General features: G+C 43.0%; 1 protein-coding gene across 1 annotated transcript in view; it reads right to left on the reverse strand.

Annotated features, from left to right (window-relative positions):
* The window catches only part of lrrc40 (leucine rich repeat containing 40), a 90,581-nt gene that overhangs the window by 19,149 nt on the left and 54,283 nt on the right, over positions 1-17,149 (reverse strand). The window contains exons 10-11 of the mRNA XM_041208544.1: positions 15,424-15,532; positions 6,129-6,236 (exon numbers count right to left, since the gene is read on the reverse strand). Of these exons, the coding sequence (XP_041064478.1) occupies positions 6,129-6,236; positions 15,424-15,532 (217 nt within the window). The remainder of the gene's footprint in view (positions 1-6,128; positions 6,237-15,423; positions 15,533-17,149) is intronic.

Here is a 17,149-nt window from a genome sequence, read left to right on the forward strand (position 1 = left end):
TATTGTGATAGGGAGGGGTGAGGGAATGAAGAGATTTAAATAAGAATTAGTATTTTTGAACTTGGGACATTGAAAGGAAGAAAACCAATGAAAATCAACATGGGCAATGTTGATGGGTGAGTGAGATTTGATACGAATCAGAATAGAGAACATCAGAAATAGGAGCAGGAGTAGATAATTTGGCCCCTTGAGCCTTCTCCGTCCTTCAATATGATCATGGTTGATCTTCAGCCTTAACTCCACTTTTCTGCTGGTTCCCCATATCCCTTGATTCTGAGCCCCCAAAAATCAGTCTATTTCAGCCTTAAATATATTCAACGATGCAGCATGCACAACCCTCTAGGATAGAGAATTCCAAAGATTCACAAACTTTGAATGAAGAAATTTCACTGCATCTCAGTCCTAAATGATCGGCCCCTTCTCCTGAGACTGTGACCCCATGTTCTGGATTCCTAACCAGGGGCAACAACCTCTGTGTTTACCCTGTCAAACCCTTTCAGAATCTTATTTGGTTCAATGAGATAGCCCCTTCTTCTTCTTCTAAACTCCTGGGATTTACTTAGCCTATCATAGGAAAACACTCCAGGAAACAATTTAGTGAACCTTTGCTGTACCACCTCCAATAGAAGTATATCCCTCCTTAAATATTGAGACTAAAACTGCGCAAAGTACTTCAGGTGTGGTCTCATTGAAGTCCTGCACAACTGGAGCAAGACTTCCTTATTCTTGTACTTTAACCTCTTGCAAAAATTGCCGACATGCTATTTGCATTCCTAATTGCTTGCTGTACCTGCACGCTAACTTGCTGCGATTCTGATAAGAATTCTACAAGTACACCAAAATCCCTTTGAACCTCAACATTTAGAAGTTTCACACCTTATTGAAAAATATTCTGCTTTTCTGTTCTTATGACCAAAGTAAATAACATCACACTTCTCACATTATACTCCATCTGCCACCTTGTTGCCCACTCACTTAACACGTCTATATATCTCTTTTCAGCCTCTTTGTGTCCTCCTCACCTAGCTCCTCATTCCCAACTAGCTTTGTATCATCAGCAAACTTTGATAGGTTATTCTCAGTCTGTTTGTCTAGGTCCTTAATATAGATTGTAAATAGCTGAGGACCCAGCACTGATCCTTGCAGCACTGCCAACTTGAAAATGCCCTTTGCTTTGCCTCTATTAACCAATCTTCTATCCATGTTAATACATTATCCCCCAACTCTATGAACCTTTATCTTGTATTTTAACCTTCTGTGCAGAACTTTATCTAATACCTTTTAGAAATCTAAGTATATTACATCTACTGGTTCCCTTTCATCTACTCTAATGGTTACATCCTCCAAAACTCTAATAATTTGTCAAACATGATTTCCCTATTTGAAAACCAATCTGACTTTATCTGATCATGTTAGGATTTTTAAATTCATTGTTAAGACTTCTTTAATAATAGATTCCAGCAATTTCCCCAATGACTGATGTCAGGCTAATTGGCCTATAGTTCCGTATTTTCTCTTTTCCTCCTTTCTGGAATAGCAGTGTTACACTTACCAACTTCCAATCCGCTAGAACCATTCCAGAATCTTGGGAATTTTGGAAAACCAGAACCAACAGATCCACTAAACTGCAGCTATCTCTTTCTAAACCTAGGACCTAAGCTATCAGCTCCTGGGGATTTGTCGGATTTTAATTCTTCAAGTTCCTCCAATACTTTTTCTCTGCTGATAATACTGACCTAAAGTTCCTCATTCTTATTAGCCCCTTAATTACCCTCCATTTCTGGTATTAATTTGCATCTTCGACTGTGAAGACAGACATAAAATATTTGTTCAATATCTCTGCCATTTCCTCATTCACCAAAATAATTTTTCCTGTCTCTGCATCTAAGGGACCAACATGTACTTTAGTTACTACCAAAATAAAAGCAAAATACTGTGGATGCTGGAAATCAGAAATAAAAACAAAGTGCTGGAAATAGTCAGCAGGTCTGGCGGTGCCTGTGGAGAGAGAAACAGAGTTAACGTTTCGAGTTGAATATGACACTTTTTCAGAGCTGGTCTGAAGAAGTTCTGAAGAAGAGTTATATTCAACTCAAAACGTTAACTGTTTCTTTCTCCGTAGATGCTATCAAACCTGCTGAATATTTCCAGCACTTTGTTTTTATTTAATTTAGTTACTCTCATTCTTTTTATATACTTGTAAAAGCTCTTACAATTTTTAAATATTCTTGGCTAGTTTTCTCTCATATGCTATTTTTCCCCCTTTTTATCAACTTTTTGGTTGCTCTTGGCTGGTTTCGAAAACATTCCCAATCCTAAGGCTTACTACCATCCTTTACAACATTATAAGTCTCTTCTTTTAATCTAATATTATCTTAACTTCCTGAATAAGCCAAAGATGGGTTTTTCTTGCTGTTTTTGTTTTTTAATGGGTTTCTTTTTGTTGATCATTTGAAATTCTTTCTTTAAATGTTTTCCACAATTTTTTTACCACCATACCTTTTAGTTTACTTACCCAAATCAATCTTAACTAGCTCTCCCTCATATCTATGCAATCAGCTTTGTTTAAGGTTAAGATTCTTGTTTGGGACTGGAATATGTCAAACTTAATATGGAATTCAATTATATTATGATCATTTTTTCCCAGCAGATTTTTTGCTATGAGATTACTAATTAACTCTGCCTCATTAAACAATGCTATTTCTAAAATAGCTTTATCCCTAGTTAGTTCCAGTCTGCAGAACTTTTTGTACGAGTTGAAGTTCATGGAGGGTGCAGAATGCGAGGCTACCTAGTTAAGCATTAGAATATTTGTGGAGAAAGAAACAAAGTTAATGTTTCCAATTGATTACTCTTTCTTTAGAATTTCTACTCCTTGCAAGTTCTTCTCCAAGCCACACCATCCTGATTTGGAACTGTATCGCTGTTACTTCATTGTTGTTGGGTCAAAATCCTGGAACCACCTCCATAACTGCACAATGGGTGTACCTACACCATATGCAGCTGTTCAAGAAGGCAGCATACCATCACTTTCTCAAGGGCAATCAGGAATATGAAATAAATGCTGGCCTTACCAGTGATGTTCACAATCTCATCGAACCATAGAAAAGTTACAGCACAGAAAGAAGCTATTCAACCCATTGTGTCTGCGCCAGCTGAAAAAGCTAGCACCCATTCTAATCCCACCTTACAGCACCTGGTCCGTAGCCTTGCAGGTAACACCCCTTCAGGCGCAGATCCAGGTATTTTTTAAATAAACTGAAGGTTTCTGCCAAAACCACCAATCCAAGCAGCTAATTCCAGACACCTACCACTCTCTGGGTGAAAACGATTTTCCTAATATCCCCTATAATCTTTCTACCAATCACCTTAAATCTGTAATTGACTTCTCCGTTAGGGGAAACAAATCTTTCCTGTCTACTCTATCTAGACCCCTCATAATTTTGTACACCTCAATCGAGTCACCCCTCACCTTCCTCTGTTCTAAGGAAAACAACCCTGGCCTACCCAATCTTTCCTCATAGCTGCAATGAATTTTAAAAATGATCTTCTCTTTCTTTAAGACAAAATGAAAACTGAAGAACATTTATGCACAGCCTGTTGCTGCAGCTATTTAATATGCTCCTGATATGTGTATGCTAAGAAGTAACTACCAATTTTTTTAGGTCATCAATAAACAAATTTATGGAGATAGCAGTATCAAATAGAACATTTTCTGGTCTACTAACAGAAGTGGCAGCAGCTTGCATTTATATTGCATCTTTAGCATTGAAAATTGTCTCAATGTTCCATTGACCTCTGTTCAAGGGAGGCAGAAAGCAAGAAACTAGGCTAGTTAGCCTAATGTCTGTCATTGGGAAAATGCTAGAATCCATTATTAAATAGGTAGCAGCAAGCCATTTAGAAAATCATAATATAATCAGACAATGTCAACATGGTCTCATAAAATAAAGTTGTGTTTGACAAATTTATTACAAATCTTTGAGGATGTAACAAACAGGATGGCTAAAGAGGAACCAATAAGCATTTGGATTTCCAAAAAACATTCAATAAGGTGCCGCATAAAAGGCTATTACAAAAGATAAGAGCATATGGAGTTAGGAGTGATATATTAGCATGGATGGATGACTGGCTAATTAACAGGAAACAGGGGCGAATAAATGGGTCATTTTCAGGTTGGCAAACTGTAACTAATCCATAGGGATCAATGTTAGGGCCTCAACTATTTAAAATCTATATTAATGACTTGGATGAAGAAACAGACTGTACTGTAACCAAATTTACTGACGATATAAATAAGTAGGAAACCAAGTTGTAAGAAGGATACACAGGGTCTGCAACGGGATATAGATAGGTTAAGTGAGCAGGCAAAATTTGGCAGATGGAGCACAATGTGAGAAAATGTGCTGTTGTCCACTTTGGCAGGGAGAATACAAAAGCAGAGTATAATTTAAATGGAGAGAGATTGCAGAATGCTACAGTACAGAGAAACCTGGGAGCCCTCGTACATGAATCAGAGTCAGTATGTAGGTACAGCAAGAAATTAATAAGGCAAATGGAATGTTGACCTTTATTGCAAGGAGGAAAAGTCTTGCTACAAAATACAAGGAATTGATGAGATCACAACTAGAGGATTATGTACAGTTTTAGTCGCCCACTTACGGAGTGACATATTTGGATTGGAGGCAGTTGAGAGAAGGTTCACTAGGCTGATTCCTGTGATGAAGGGCTTGTCTTATGATGAAAGGTTGATCAGGTTAGGATTATAGTCATTGGAGTTTAGAAGAATGAAAGGTGATCTTATTGAGACATAATATTCTGGGGAGGCAGGGGCAATGTACAGGGTAGATGCTGAGAGGATGTTTCTCCTCATGGAGGTATCTAGAAATAAGGGACAGAGGTTCAAAATAAGCGGTCTCTCACTTAAAATGGAGATGAGAAATTTCTTCTCTCAAGAGGGCTATTAATCTCTAGAATTCTCTTCCTGAGAGACCAATGGAGGCTGGGTCATTGAATATGTTCAAGGCTGAGTTAGACAGACTTTTGATTGACAAGGGAGTCAAGGGTTAATGGGACAGGCAGGAAAGTGAAGTTCAGGCCACATCAGATCGGCCATGATATTTTTGAATGTCAGAGTAGGACAAGGGGTCAAATGACCTACTCCTGCTCCTATTTCTTATGTTCTATGGTAAAGAAAACAGTTGTCAAGTAAAGATTAGAAGAGGTGACCAAAATTTTGGTCAAGGAGTGCTTTAAAAGAGTGAGATGAAGAGTAGTTCCGGAGGAGAATTCCATGAGGTGGGAGGGAACAGAAGGTACAGTTGTCAATGGTCAAGCAAAGGGAGGAGGGAATACACAGGATACAGATCCCAGGGCCTCCTTAAAGTACTGTCAGGCCCCAGGACTCCATTTTCCTGCGCTGTACAGCTCAGATTGTCTTTCCACTGTTCCTAAATCCCAGGGTTGTCACAATTAGCATTCTTGATAAAAACAGACAGAACAATCCTGTTCTTATAAAGACTCTGATTCATCATGAACAATTCCAAAGGACATCAGCTTGCATATTACAGAGATTAATGCATACTAAGGAATGGTTCTCAACAAATATTAATGGATAATCTTGTGACATGCTGGGGTTTATTGCATTACTTATACATTAACACAAGGATAAGTTCTATTTCGATTCAGTGCTGGATGGTAAAGCTAAATAAAATTTGAAATCAAAATATTAGATATTTATGCAAAAAGGTATCTTCAGTAAATTACCCCAGCACCCAAATTAAGAGCAACAGTTTGCAGAGAAAAAATTTCAACTCAGAAATTCTGATTCACCTAAATTTTACAAAAAATGTTCTAAAATGCATTTTTCCCATTTGGCTGAGTGCAAAACAAAACCTCATCATCATGCTGGCTACTGAAAGGATACATCATTTTCTTTTCACTTGTCAATCGGTTCAACCCCTCTTTTAGTACTGAAAAGTATATTTTTAAACCTGATTTCCTTCTCCGTAATGTCCAAACACTATTCAGACTAAGCTCATCAAAATTTTTTTTTTTTTAATTTTGCTGCCGACTTTTTATTAAACCACAAAAACGAAATCACACTGCTGTAGGCATATTGCACATACCTAGAAGGGACTCCAGTGAGCAAGTTCTTACTCAAGTTCACAGTAGTGATGGGAGTTCTATCAGGGGCATCAAATACTTCATCAGGAACAACAATGGCTTTCCTGTCACTAGATAAGGTAAAAACAAAATGTTTAATTTACTTCTGAATTTAAGTTGCGAGGCAAAATTGTAAAATTTTTACTGAAATATATATTTGTATACAATTAAAGCAATTGTATACAACATGTAAAGCTTAATTTGCATGATTCTAGCTTAAAAAGTAAAGCTTTCTAATGATAGAGCCAACTGTCAAAACACATGTATGTTCTCAAACACCAGGGAAATTTGTTAAGGAAGATTGGAGAGCAAAAATTGACTGTATATCTGAGGAGACTAGGCAGTACACTGAAAACATGGGCCAGAATGTTACGCTCCCCAACCACCCCACCCGGGTTCTGAGGGGGGGGCGGTGGGGGGAGCATGAAATTGCATGGACGTGATTCCTTCCAGGTTCCCACCTGCCCCGACCTCACAGCGATTTTACCCTGGGGCGGGTTGGGCCTCGGACGGGATGCCCCTTGCCCCAATTGAGGCCCTTAACTGGCCAATTAAGGACCGTTTCACACAATTTTTCGGCTGGCGGGTGGATGACATCTCAGGGGTGGAAAGACAGAAACGAAGAAAAGTCGATCTCGGCTGAGAAAGGGGGAGGGGAGGGGCACCTCCATCAGAAGCCCCCTTTTGACTGGGGACACCATCCCCTTAAGGCCTAGTGACCTCTGGACCTCCCTCACCCCCAACCTATCCCTCAAGAACTTGATTTCCCCCCTTGCAACCCCCCCAGACCTCACTACCCTGACACTTACCTGGGTCTCTGGTTCCCTGGACGTAGGCCCTGGAAGCTCCATGCGGTGCCTCTTCTAGGCACTGCAGCACTGGTTTTGGAGGGGCTGGGGAGACTTCCTCCAACCAAGGGGCAAAAGTCCTGCTTATGCCAATTAATGCTCGTAAGAGCATAAAATAGCAGCGGGGCTCTCGGAGTTGGCGGGGATGTATTCCACAATTCTACAAATTCAGCCCATGAGGTGTTAGGCCTTCTCCAGGGTGTTATCTCACCTCATTCTGAGTTGCATCAAGTGCAGTGCAATCTGCTCTTTAACTATTATACTAATCCTCTAGTTTAAAAGCTCATGTCATTGCAGTTTAAGTCAGGGGCACACTGGTGGAGCCATTTTGCCTCTTAAATCTGAATTTATGGAAACTTGTTGCTCAGATTTTTCTGAACGTAAACTTTCAAAGCACTCAAAGACAATATTCATTAAAAAAGTGTTATGATCTTGATAGAAACCAGTAACTTTTTTTAAAAACAAGAAATACAAAATCCCAGTTATCTACTAAAAGGCAGCCGAGAGGAGACTTGATAGAGGCATTCAAGATCCTGAGAGGTATGGACAGGGTAAATAGTGAAAAACTGCTCCCACTCTCAAGGGAACATCAAGAACTAGAGGGCACAGATTCAAAACAATTGTCAAAAGGAGTACATGAGGAAAGGTTTTTTCATCCAGGGGTTGGCTGGAGTCTAGAACAAACTTCCTGAAAGGGTGGTGGAGGCAGGTTTGATTGAGGTTTTCAAAAGGGAATTGGATTGCTACCTGAAAAGAGAGAATGTGCAAGTTACGGGGTTAAGGTAAGGGAGTGGGACTAGATGGAATGCTCTTTCAGAGAGCCAGTCTAGAATCGATGGGCCGAAAGGCCTCCTTCTGCACTATAAAGATACTGTGATACTGTAAAAGATTGAAGCCACAATACTCTAATTTAAAACAGAATAATTTTTACTATATAAGACTCAACAAAGCAAAACCTAAATATTATCTATCCTATGCTCTAATATCCAGAATTAACAAGAGTTAAACATGAATTAACAGACAAATCATAGTCCAATATAAACTACAAATGGCATGTTAAATGGCAGATGCCATTTAACTAAGACAGATCTTACTGGCTCAGCAGTCCAATCAGATTTCAGTGATCACACTCAGTCACAAAGTCCTTCAAGCTCTGTCTTCCTCATGAAGAATTGCTGCTCCTATCCTTCTAGGGGCTAGTCTGATCCCCAGCAACAGCAGTGTATAACCAACTTGGGTTCCACAGGCAAGGTTTCACCACAAATATACATGTCTGCAGAACCTGCTCAGCTTGGTCTGATTGGGAAAGATCCACCTATGTTATATATCAGTAACAGAAACAGCTGCAGCAACTTATTCTCAGCTTCTGGATCTGGACTCAGTCTTCTTCAACTTGCTTGTTCTTCATCGCTGGACTCAACAACTGCTACTGCCCAGCTTGGGCTGCTCTGTGTTCTTTTATATCTTTCAACCAATTCCGTTTGCCAGAAGTTTCGGTTTCCAAACCTTAAGTATGTTTTTTCTCTTAGAAACTGGGAGGGTCAGTTTCCTTTCAATATTTACCTGTTCTGTTTTCAGCTCAGTTTCTGTTTTAGTTAGGGTCTGCCTCAAAAAAATACACATTAAAGTTACTAACATTTAATAGTCCACATCTCAGGATTTGAATGATATTGATAAAGTACAATATCTGGAAAAGCATAGCATACAATTGGGTTTACACTTCTCTTCCGTGCAGTGAGAAACAGTTTCAGCCACATGATTGCAAGAAGAGGCACCAAAGTGATGCATTCCCTCAGATTATGGGGGATAATTTTCCTCCTGTCAGGGGGGTTGTGCGGGGGCAGGCACAAAACCGATCAGTGCCCCAAGTCGGGGCCTGCACTCTTTTGGGTATTTTAAGTTTTAAAAAGGTAAATGGTAAATAAAAAAAGAAAAAATTTAAAGACATGTCCCCTCATGTGACATGAGCTGGGGCATGTCAATGAATTCTTATAAAAATTTTTATTCAATTTATAAACACTTCATGATACCTCATCCCACCTGTGGATGAGGTTTCATGAAAAATGCAAAGGTCACCTGGGCTCTTCGCCTGCCTGCCAACCTTAAGGTTGGAGGAGCAGCTCAGTTTATTGCTTTAATTAGTTTTTAAATGGCCTTAATAGACCTTTGACAGTTCAATGGATGTGCAGCCAACTCCGCTGCGTGCCACCCGAACTGAAAATCCAAATTACGCACGGTGATGTCAGGAGGCACGCCTGATGTCACCCCGCCTCATTTTACACCTCGGCGAGTAGGCCCCGCCCCCGCTCGCCAAGCCGAAAATTCTGGCCATGGAGTCACACTGGGCTCTGATTACATATCTTCTACGATTACTTCAAGAGTAGCATTGGCAGAAGAGGGAAGACATATTGGACATGTTCCTGATTTTGGGTAGAGCATTAGAAAGATCACCTTCCCCAAAGGCTTACAGGCAAATGCTCTACCCAGTATCATACACACTTATAGAGACCAGCTAATCTAAAGATCCCAAACAGAAAATTGGTCCCCAAAAGCATCCTCCCTTGCTAATTTTTCCATGTTTAATTGCATGTCCTGTCATTGCTGCTTTGCCCCTCAATGTCTAGGCTCATGTGAAGAATAGTGAATGGGAATGAGGTTAATTTTGATATTTGAGCTGTAACTCACCAAAAGCCTGCACCTTGGGAAGATGAAGGGAGTAAATTGGAAAAAAATAACGGTCATTTTCAACAAAATATAATCTCCTCTGAATACCTGTGCAGCTTCTCCTTCTACTTCATCTGCATCTACAGTTTAATTTCAAACCAATTAATAATATCAAAATTCAATTAGTATCTCTGACATCCAATGTTTTTTGCCAGCTATGTACCTAGTTAACTGCTTACCAAATGGCTATTTTTGTTCCATATATCTAGCTAATATAGTAATAATCTTGGCTGGAATTTTCTAACCCCTCACGCCGGCGGGATCTTCTGGTCCCGCCAATGTGAACAGAGATTTCAATGGCTCACCAGCTGCAACGCAGGTGAATCTGCCATGGTGGGAGGTGGGGTGAGGGGTAGGTGCTGGAAGACTCCAGCCTTTATGTCTCTTTATACTCTATGCCAGTTTTTTGAAAGTTTAAAGTCCCATGTCCACTTTTATAATGGAAATCAATTTGTAAACATGTCACACAGAATTGTACCCTCCAGCCGGTAGTGGATCTGTGGACCCTCAGTTTTGTTTTCCTGAGCTCTGCACCCTGTATTGCACTGAAACTCCTATGCTGCACCAAACATTACTCCTCAGCTTTTCAAAATAGTGATTTTTGTCACTATTATATAAAAAATAAATAAGGACAGGACACCTGAAATTAAAATGGGGCTCTCAGAGGTGTTGGTCCCCCAGGATGGGAGGAGAAGATGCCCCCACATGACCAAACGTGCCTGGGAGGAGGTGGCAGAGGTGGTGAGCCCCGTGACGTGGTGCGATGCACCTGGATCCAGTGCCGTAAGCGCTTCAATGATTTGTTACGCTCTGGAAGAGTGAGTACCATGTTGCCATTGGGCATTTAACCCAGGATGTAGCCTTAGCCTTTGAGGCCCCCCACCCCCCAAGTCTTGCTGTTGTGACTGCATTGAATCATGTTGGGTATTTCTCATACGCTGGATGGGCAAGCAGATCTTGACCATGCTTAGAACAGCCTGAGTGGTTCATAAGGAGACGAGTTCTCCCCCGCACCATGTGTTGGTCTTAGTCACACATGACTAGTCTGGGGGCAACCTGCAGGAGATGCAGCTAGGCGCATACTCAGAACCCTAACACATGCCCTGTTCACGGTGATGAGATTGTGGAAGGGGAACCTCAAGGTGTCGTGGCCAAGAGCCATCTGCTGCCCTCGACGCTGCATATAGTTGCGCCTCCTTGCTATAGGAGCAAAGACTGTGTGTTTCCTAAAGTGATGGAGGCAGAATATGTACACGGTGGCCATTGGGTGACATTGGGAGCAGACGTACTATCTTTATGTGACTAATGAGCAGTAGCGGGGAGAGGAGGCACTGGAGGCCTGATATGGTCCACTGTGGTTGGGGTGTGGCGTGCACGTGCAGAGTCCATATGCAAATTGCCACAACGAATGGTCTTCTGTTTTTCAGGAGAAGAATGCTCACAATGCATCTGAGCGTTCCAGGACTGGAGGCGGCCAGGCCCACCTGATGATGCTAAGCTGCTTTGAACAGGAGGCCCTGGAGCTTGAGAGGTGCCATACGCCGGGGTCAACTGGTGTCGGTGAGGCTGGGGTGGAACAGGCAGGTATTTGAGGCCAATAGTGAGATCCGCTATATCCTCTCAACATCCATAGCACTGATGATTGTTTGATTTGTTATTGTTGCAACATTGCTCGGTCACAGAGTGAAAGAGTCAAAGGTGTGGATCATAGAAAAAGGTCCTTTGGCTCTTCGAGGATGCGCGTGTCAAACACCTTCGAAAGTCTCCTTATCCCATTTCCCAGCACTATGCCCATGGCCTTGTATGCCATGGCATCGCAACTGCACATCCAAATACTTATTACATGTTAGGAGGGTTTCTGCGTCCACCACCCTTTCAGGCAGTGCTTTCCACATTCCCAACACACTGTGTGTGCAAAAGTTGTTCATCACATCACCTGTCAACCTTATGCCCCTTACCTTAAATCTATGCCACTTGGTTACTCATCCCTCTGCCGAGGGGAAGAGTTTCTTTCTGTCGACCCTATCTATGCCCCTCATAGTTTTATAAACCTCAATAATGTCACGCCTCAATCTCCTCTGCTCCAGGGGAAATAACCCCAGTCTATGCTATGTCTCCTCATAATTCAAACTCTCCAGCCCAGCCAGCATCCTGGTCAATGACCCCTGCACTCTCTGCATTCCAATCACATCCCTCCCATTAAGCGCATTTCACAACTGCACGCAGAACTATAGCTGTGGCCTAGGCAGCGTTTTCTGCACTTGGGACATTACCTCTCTGTTCCTATCTTCTATTCCTCGGCTAATAAAGGCAAGTACGGCATTTAGCTTCTTAAGCACCTTATGTACCTGTCCTGCTACCTGAAGGGGCCTGTCGACATGCACAGCAAGGTCCGTCTAATCCTCCTTACTTTCCACAGTCCTACCATTCCTCGTGTATTCCCATGCCTTGTTTGCCCTGCCCAAGCGCATCACCTCACACCTATCTGCATAACATTCCATTTGGCATTCCTTAGGCCATCTGACCAGCCTGTCTACATTCACCTGTAATGTAAGGGTATCCTACTATTTGCCACCCCACCAATATTCGTGTCCATAGGTTCTGGAAGGTTGAGCGCATAATGAGCCATGGGGAAAGGGATGAAGTGTGTCACTGTGTGGACGCTAACTGATCCACTGTCCTTGTTGTTAATTTCAGAATCATCAGAGCATGGCCATCAGGAAGAATTGCAGATGCCCCCCTCTCACACCTGAGGGCCCTCAAGTGTCACCTGTGCCACACCATTTCTACGAGGCAGGCACCAGCGCAGAGACTAGCACCTTGGTGAGCATTGCAACATCAGCTAGTGTCCCAGGGCACAGTAGAGAGGGCACTACACAATCGCTGGAGGAGCCGGCAGAGACAGAGAGTGCTGATGGCGCAAGCAGTCAGAGGACTCCAGGGGACCAGGCACATGCTCAGTCGATGCCTGATGATGTGCCTCTGGAGTCATCCGTGATGCAGCGCTCTGGAAATGCAACCTGGTGTGCGGGAACATCCGAGAGTGATACATGAGGCTATGCTTTGCTTGGTGTCTGTGGCGGAGCGATCCACACAGAGCAACCCTGATGCAATGAGCCTCATGGCAGAGCTTCGTGCTTCCTCCATGGAGATAGTGGCGACTCTCAGGAAGAGGCTCCTCCAGGAGAGCAATCAGGTTCTCCTGGGGTTACACTCAGACCTGCAAACCCTCACAGCGCCAGTGGCCACAGCTGGTCAGTGCCAATGTGGGAGATGGTGTGAGCTTCAAGCTTCTCAGTTCGTTGCTCATCCATCAACGGTGAGCAGGGAGGTCCGGGACGACCTCACGTCGGTGCAGCAGCTGCCTGTCATATCTGCAGGTTCCTCACATGGTGCACCAGATGAGAGCACCAGCTGCTCCGCCCCTCTCCCAGTGAGTGCTTCATCGGGTGATGCTGCGACGAGTGGGGAGATGCCAGAGGACGGCCACCAAGGTCATCGACGCCAACAGGACGGCAGAGTCAGCAGGCTGTCTCAGATGTCACTCCGAGCGATGGGGTGGCACCAATACGTAGCACCTGTAACCAAAAGCATAAGGCACCTTAGGCACACCACGGGTTTCTCACTGGTGCTTTTGTGTTGGCCCGAGATTAGATACTTATTATTTTTTTCTGCTTGATTAACGTTTTGTTTTGACTTTGAGATATAAAATTAAAACCAGATGTGTTACCATGGCTGAGGGTGGCTCCTTTGTTCTGCATTTGTATGTTTAAAATAAATGTCATGAGTGTTTGAGCCGACATTGAGATTTATGTCCAAAGCCCTTAGTTGCAGTTGATGACCTGGCAGATTTAGCACTTAGGTGCCGAGTGTGGAAGCACCAAGCAAGGCTGGTCCTGCTGATCCATTTGTGTTGAGCTAGCTGTAGGTTCGTTGGATTGAAGTCTCCCGGGTGTCCCTGCCTCCTTGGTGTAGTCCCGGGTCAGCGTTTAGCCCCTCAGCATTCCCCTGAGCTTCCTCATCCTCAGAATCAATGCTGGGCTCATCGTGTACAGCCGCAGCCACTGCATCAACGTCTTCATCATCCACTGCGTCCCCCCTTTCCAGTGCCAGATTGTGGAGAGCGCAGCATGCAACCACTATCACCGACACATGATCTGGGGGATACTGGAGTGTGCCCCCTGAGCAATCCAGGCATCGGAAGCGCATCTTGAGAAGACCAACGGCTCTCTCCACCACAGCCCTTGTGGAGACGTGGCTCCTATTGTAGTGCTGTTCTGCTTCTGATATTGGATGGCGGAGAGGTGCCATGAGCCACCTTCTGAGGGGATAGTCCTCATCACCCAGCAGCCATCCATTAAGCCGAGCTGGGGCACTGAAGAGCCCCGGCACTTGGGAGTGTCTGAGGATGAAGGCATCACGGGAACTGCCTGGGTACCTTGCACAGACTGGTAGAATCTGCATCCTATTTGCACACTCATGGAGTGGAAGCCCTTACTATTGACGAAGGCACTGGGCTCACCTGCTGGCGCCTTGATGGCCACATGTGTACAGTTTATAGCACCCTGGACGCAGGGGAGGCCAGCAATGGCCGCAAAGCCTCTGGCTCGCTGTGTCTGACCTGCCTGGTCCCAAAGGAAGTGGATGAAAGTCAGTGCCCATCTGAACAGAGCGTCTGTAACCTGCTTGACACAAGTTTGGACAGCTGATTGGGAGACACTGGAGAGATCACCCATGGAGCCCTGGAAGGAACCAGAGGCATAGAAGTTGAGGGCAACTGTGACCTTCAGAGCCACTGGCATGGGGTGTCCGCCCACACAGTTAGGAGACATCTCAGAGCCAATCATTTGACAGATGTAGTTAACTGTCTCCCTTGACAGTTGGAGCATCCTTCGGCACTGCACCTCAGTCATATTGAGGTAGCTGCTTCACCGCCTGTATAACCTGACAGCAGGATAGTAGCATTTTCTGCGGCCCTTTGCACTTTGGACTACCTCTTGGCCCAGAAGCCCTTTGTGCATGTGCCTGTACTCCCAAAGCAGTCTCAAGCAACTTATGGACTCACCACTCGACTACTCAGAAGCTGCAACAAATTGAGAAGGCAGCGCTCAGTAAAGAACACTTAACACCTTCTTATTATGGGGCACAGTATCTTTGGAAATACAGTTTTGGAGGAAGCAGAGCAGGTATCAAGTACAGTATTAAAATGTTAATACTTAACTCAAAAGTTGTGTTCATATAATGACAACATGGAAGATACAGTATTTGGATAAGTAAAACAATTTTTATTACTGCTTTATGTTTTATCATTGTTTTATGATTCTAGTAAATATTAACATATTTAGTGTTTTCTGGTTCACCCACTTGTGATTAGGCATTCTAACATCATTCCATAATCTAGAAAGTTCTGAAGCATTCTGTGCTGGAAAGTTTACAGTATACTACATTTGCTTTGAGGTTTTACCATGCAAATAGTGTAGTAAAAATGTTTTTAAACAATATTACGATGCATAACTTTGATTTCTCAAGATATGAATAATTTAAGCGCAATTTATGCTGAGAAACTGGCTATTAACTGATGTACCAAAAGATGCACAAGCTGGAGAAGAACAGACCAATAAATCTGCATTAACAAAATGCAGAAATCTCAATTTGCCAATTGTATTCTTGTTCCTCAATGACGTACCTGTATTCTAGCACTTTCTGTGTTCCCATGGTGTACATATTGATCATAGATTCACTTGGAAGGGTCATAGCCGTTGCTGAACAACTGTCATCTTGGCCAGTTGGGTGTTCTGGTCAAAAACACATCAAATCAAGGTTTTTGTGCACCATAAGTACATCTGTATGAAAAATGAGTTTGCCATTTCCTTTCACACTGTTTTTAGTTATTCCCTGCCATTTAAAGGTCTCAGGTCAAGTTATTAAGAGTCAGTCAAAGCTAAGCTTCTTTATGACAAATACATAGAATATAAAAGTGAAATACCACTGCTCTTACGCATTACTTAACCTGTTAAGTTCTGGCATCTTGCCGGTGAATCTGCATTATACCTCTTCAGGGCCAATACATTTTTCCTAAGTGCAATGCCCAAAGCTGAACACAACACCATTGGTGGAATCTGACCTAGACTCTCTAACAATGAGGCACCACTTCCCCACTTTTGTATTCCATATTAACCCCCTTATGATGAAGGCCAATATTCCATTCACCTTTTTGATTGCTTTTTGTACCTTTGCACAAGCTTTTAGTGATTTGTGCACATGGACACATAAATACCTTTGCTTCACAACTTTTGCTCTCACCATTAAATATTGCAATTTGTCCTTGTTGGATCAAAAGTGGATATCATCACATTTCCCCAAATTGAACTTTATTTGTCATAGATTCTCCCACTGAATTAATTTATACCGTTTTGTTGCTACGTTTCCACCTATACACCTCCTAAGTTCGTGTCATCAAAAATTCCTATTCCTTCATCCAAGTTGATACTATATAATGGTGAAAAGCGAAAGCTACCAGTTTGATCCCTGGACAACACCACTTTTTACATCACACCAATCAGTTGTCCACATTCAGAGATTGTGGATGGTCAGAGATGTACAATTAGCCATTTAGAATATTCTGGTTATGCAGAAAGGGAAGTAGAAACTTCATGCCATTTGATGTTTTAATAGCTAATAACTTAGATACCGGCAGAGCTTTAGACAAGTAGTCCAGGGAAGAGAATACTTTACTGGTCCAGTGCAAACGGCTGAAGAAGTCACTGACCAAGTTGCATTAGGTTTAGCGCTATCAATGCCTGAAGACTCAGTGGCTCAAGCAAATCTAGGCTCGCTAGGTCGACTCTAAGCAGAGGTGGGTAAGGATGGTGGCCAACAGAGCACCAAATGACTTTACAGGTTTCCTCATCCAGTTATTCTGGACAGTACAAATTGTGGTGGGTTGAGCGAAGTGCAGCTGCCAAGTATGGTCATGAGTGTAGAGAAGGGAGACAAAAACTTACTCCAAGCCTCAAAGACTAAATTTTAAAAGGCACAATTATTCAAGGGAAAACAAGGGGATGAATTTTTGTTCCAAGTTCCCGATCTTGATGGCAGGTTGAATTCTGAGTAGGGAACCTAGAAGTGGCCATGGCAGGACCCTCGAGGAGATTTAAGGAGGGGAAGCCCTGTCCATTTAAGGATGGCAGGTGGGCTACGCAGCCTGGAGGGTCAATGGGTACACCTGTGGCTCTACGCAACCAGCAGCCCAGCCAGGTGAGGTGGGCACTGCCACTGTAGGCGGGAGACCAAGAGGGTACCTCAAGATGGAGGCATCCTCTGAAGACTTGTAAACGTTTCAAAATATAATACGGCCACAGATATCTGGTCATCATTGCATCACTGTTGCTTAAATAGCCATTTGAGTAAAA

The sequence above is a fragment of the Carcharodon carcharias genome, chromosome 16 (assembly GCF_017639515.1).
Source record: "Carcharodon carcharias isolate sCarCar2 chromosome 16, sCarCar2.pri, whole genome shotgun sequence".
NCBI classification, from domain to species: Eukaryota; Metazoa; Chordata; class Chondrichthyes; order Lamniformes; family Lamnidae; genus Carcharodon; species Carcharodon carcharias.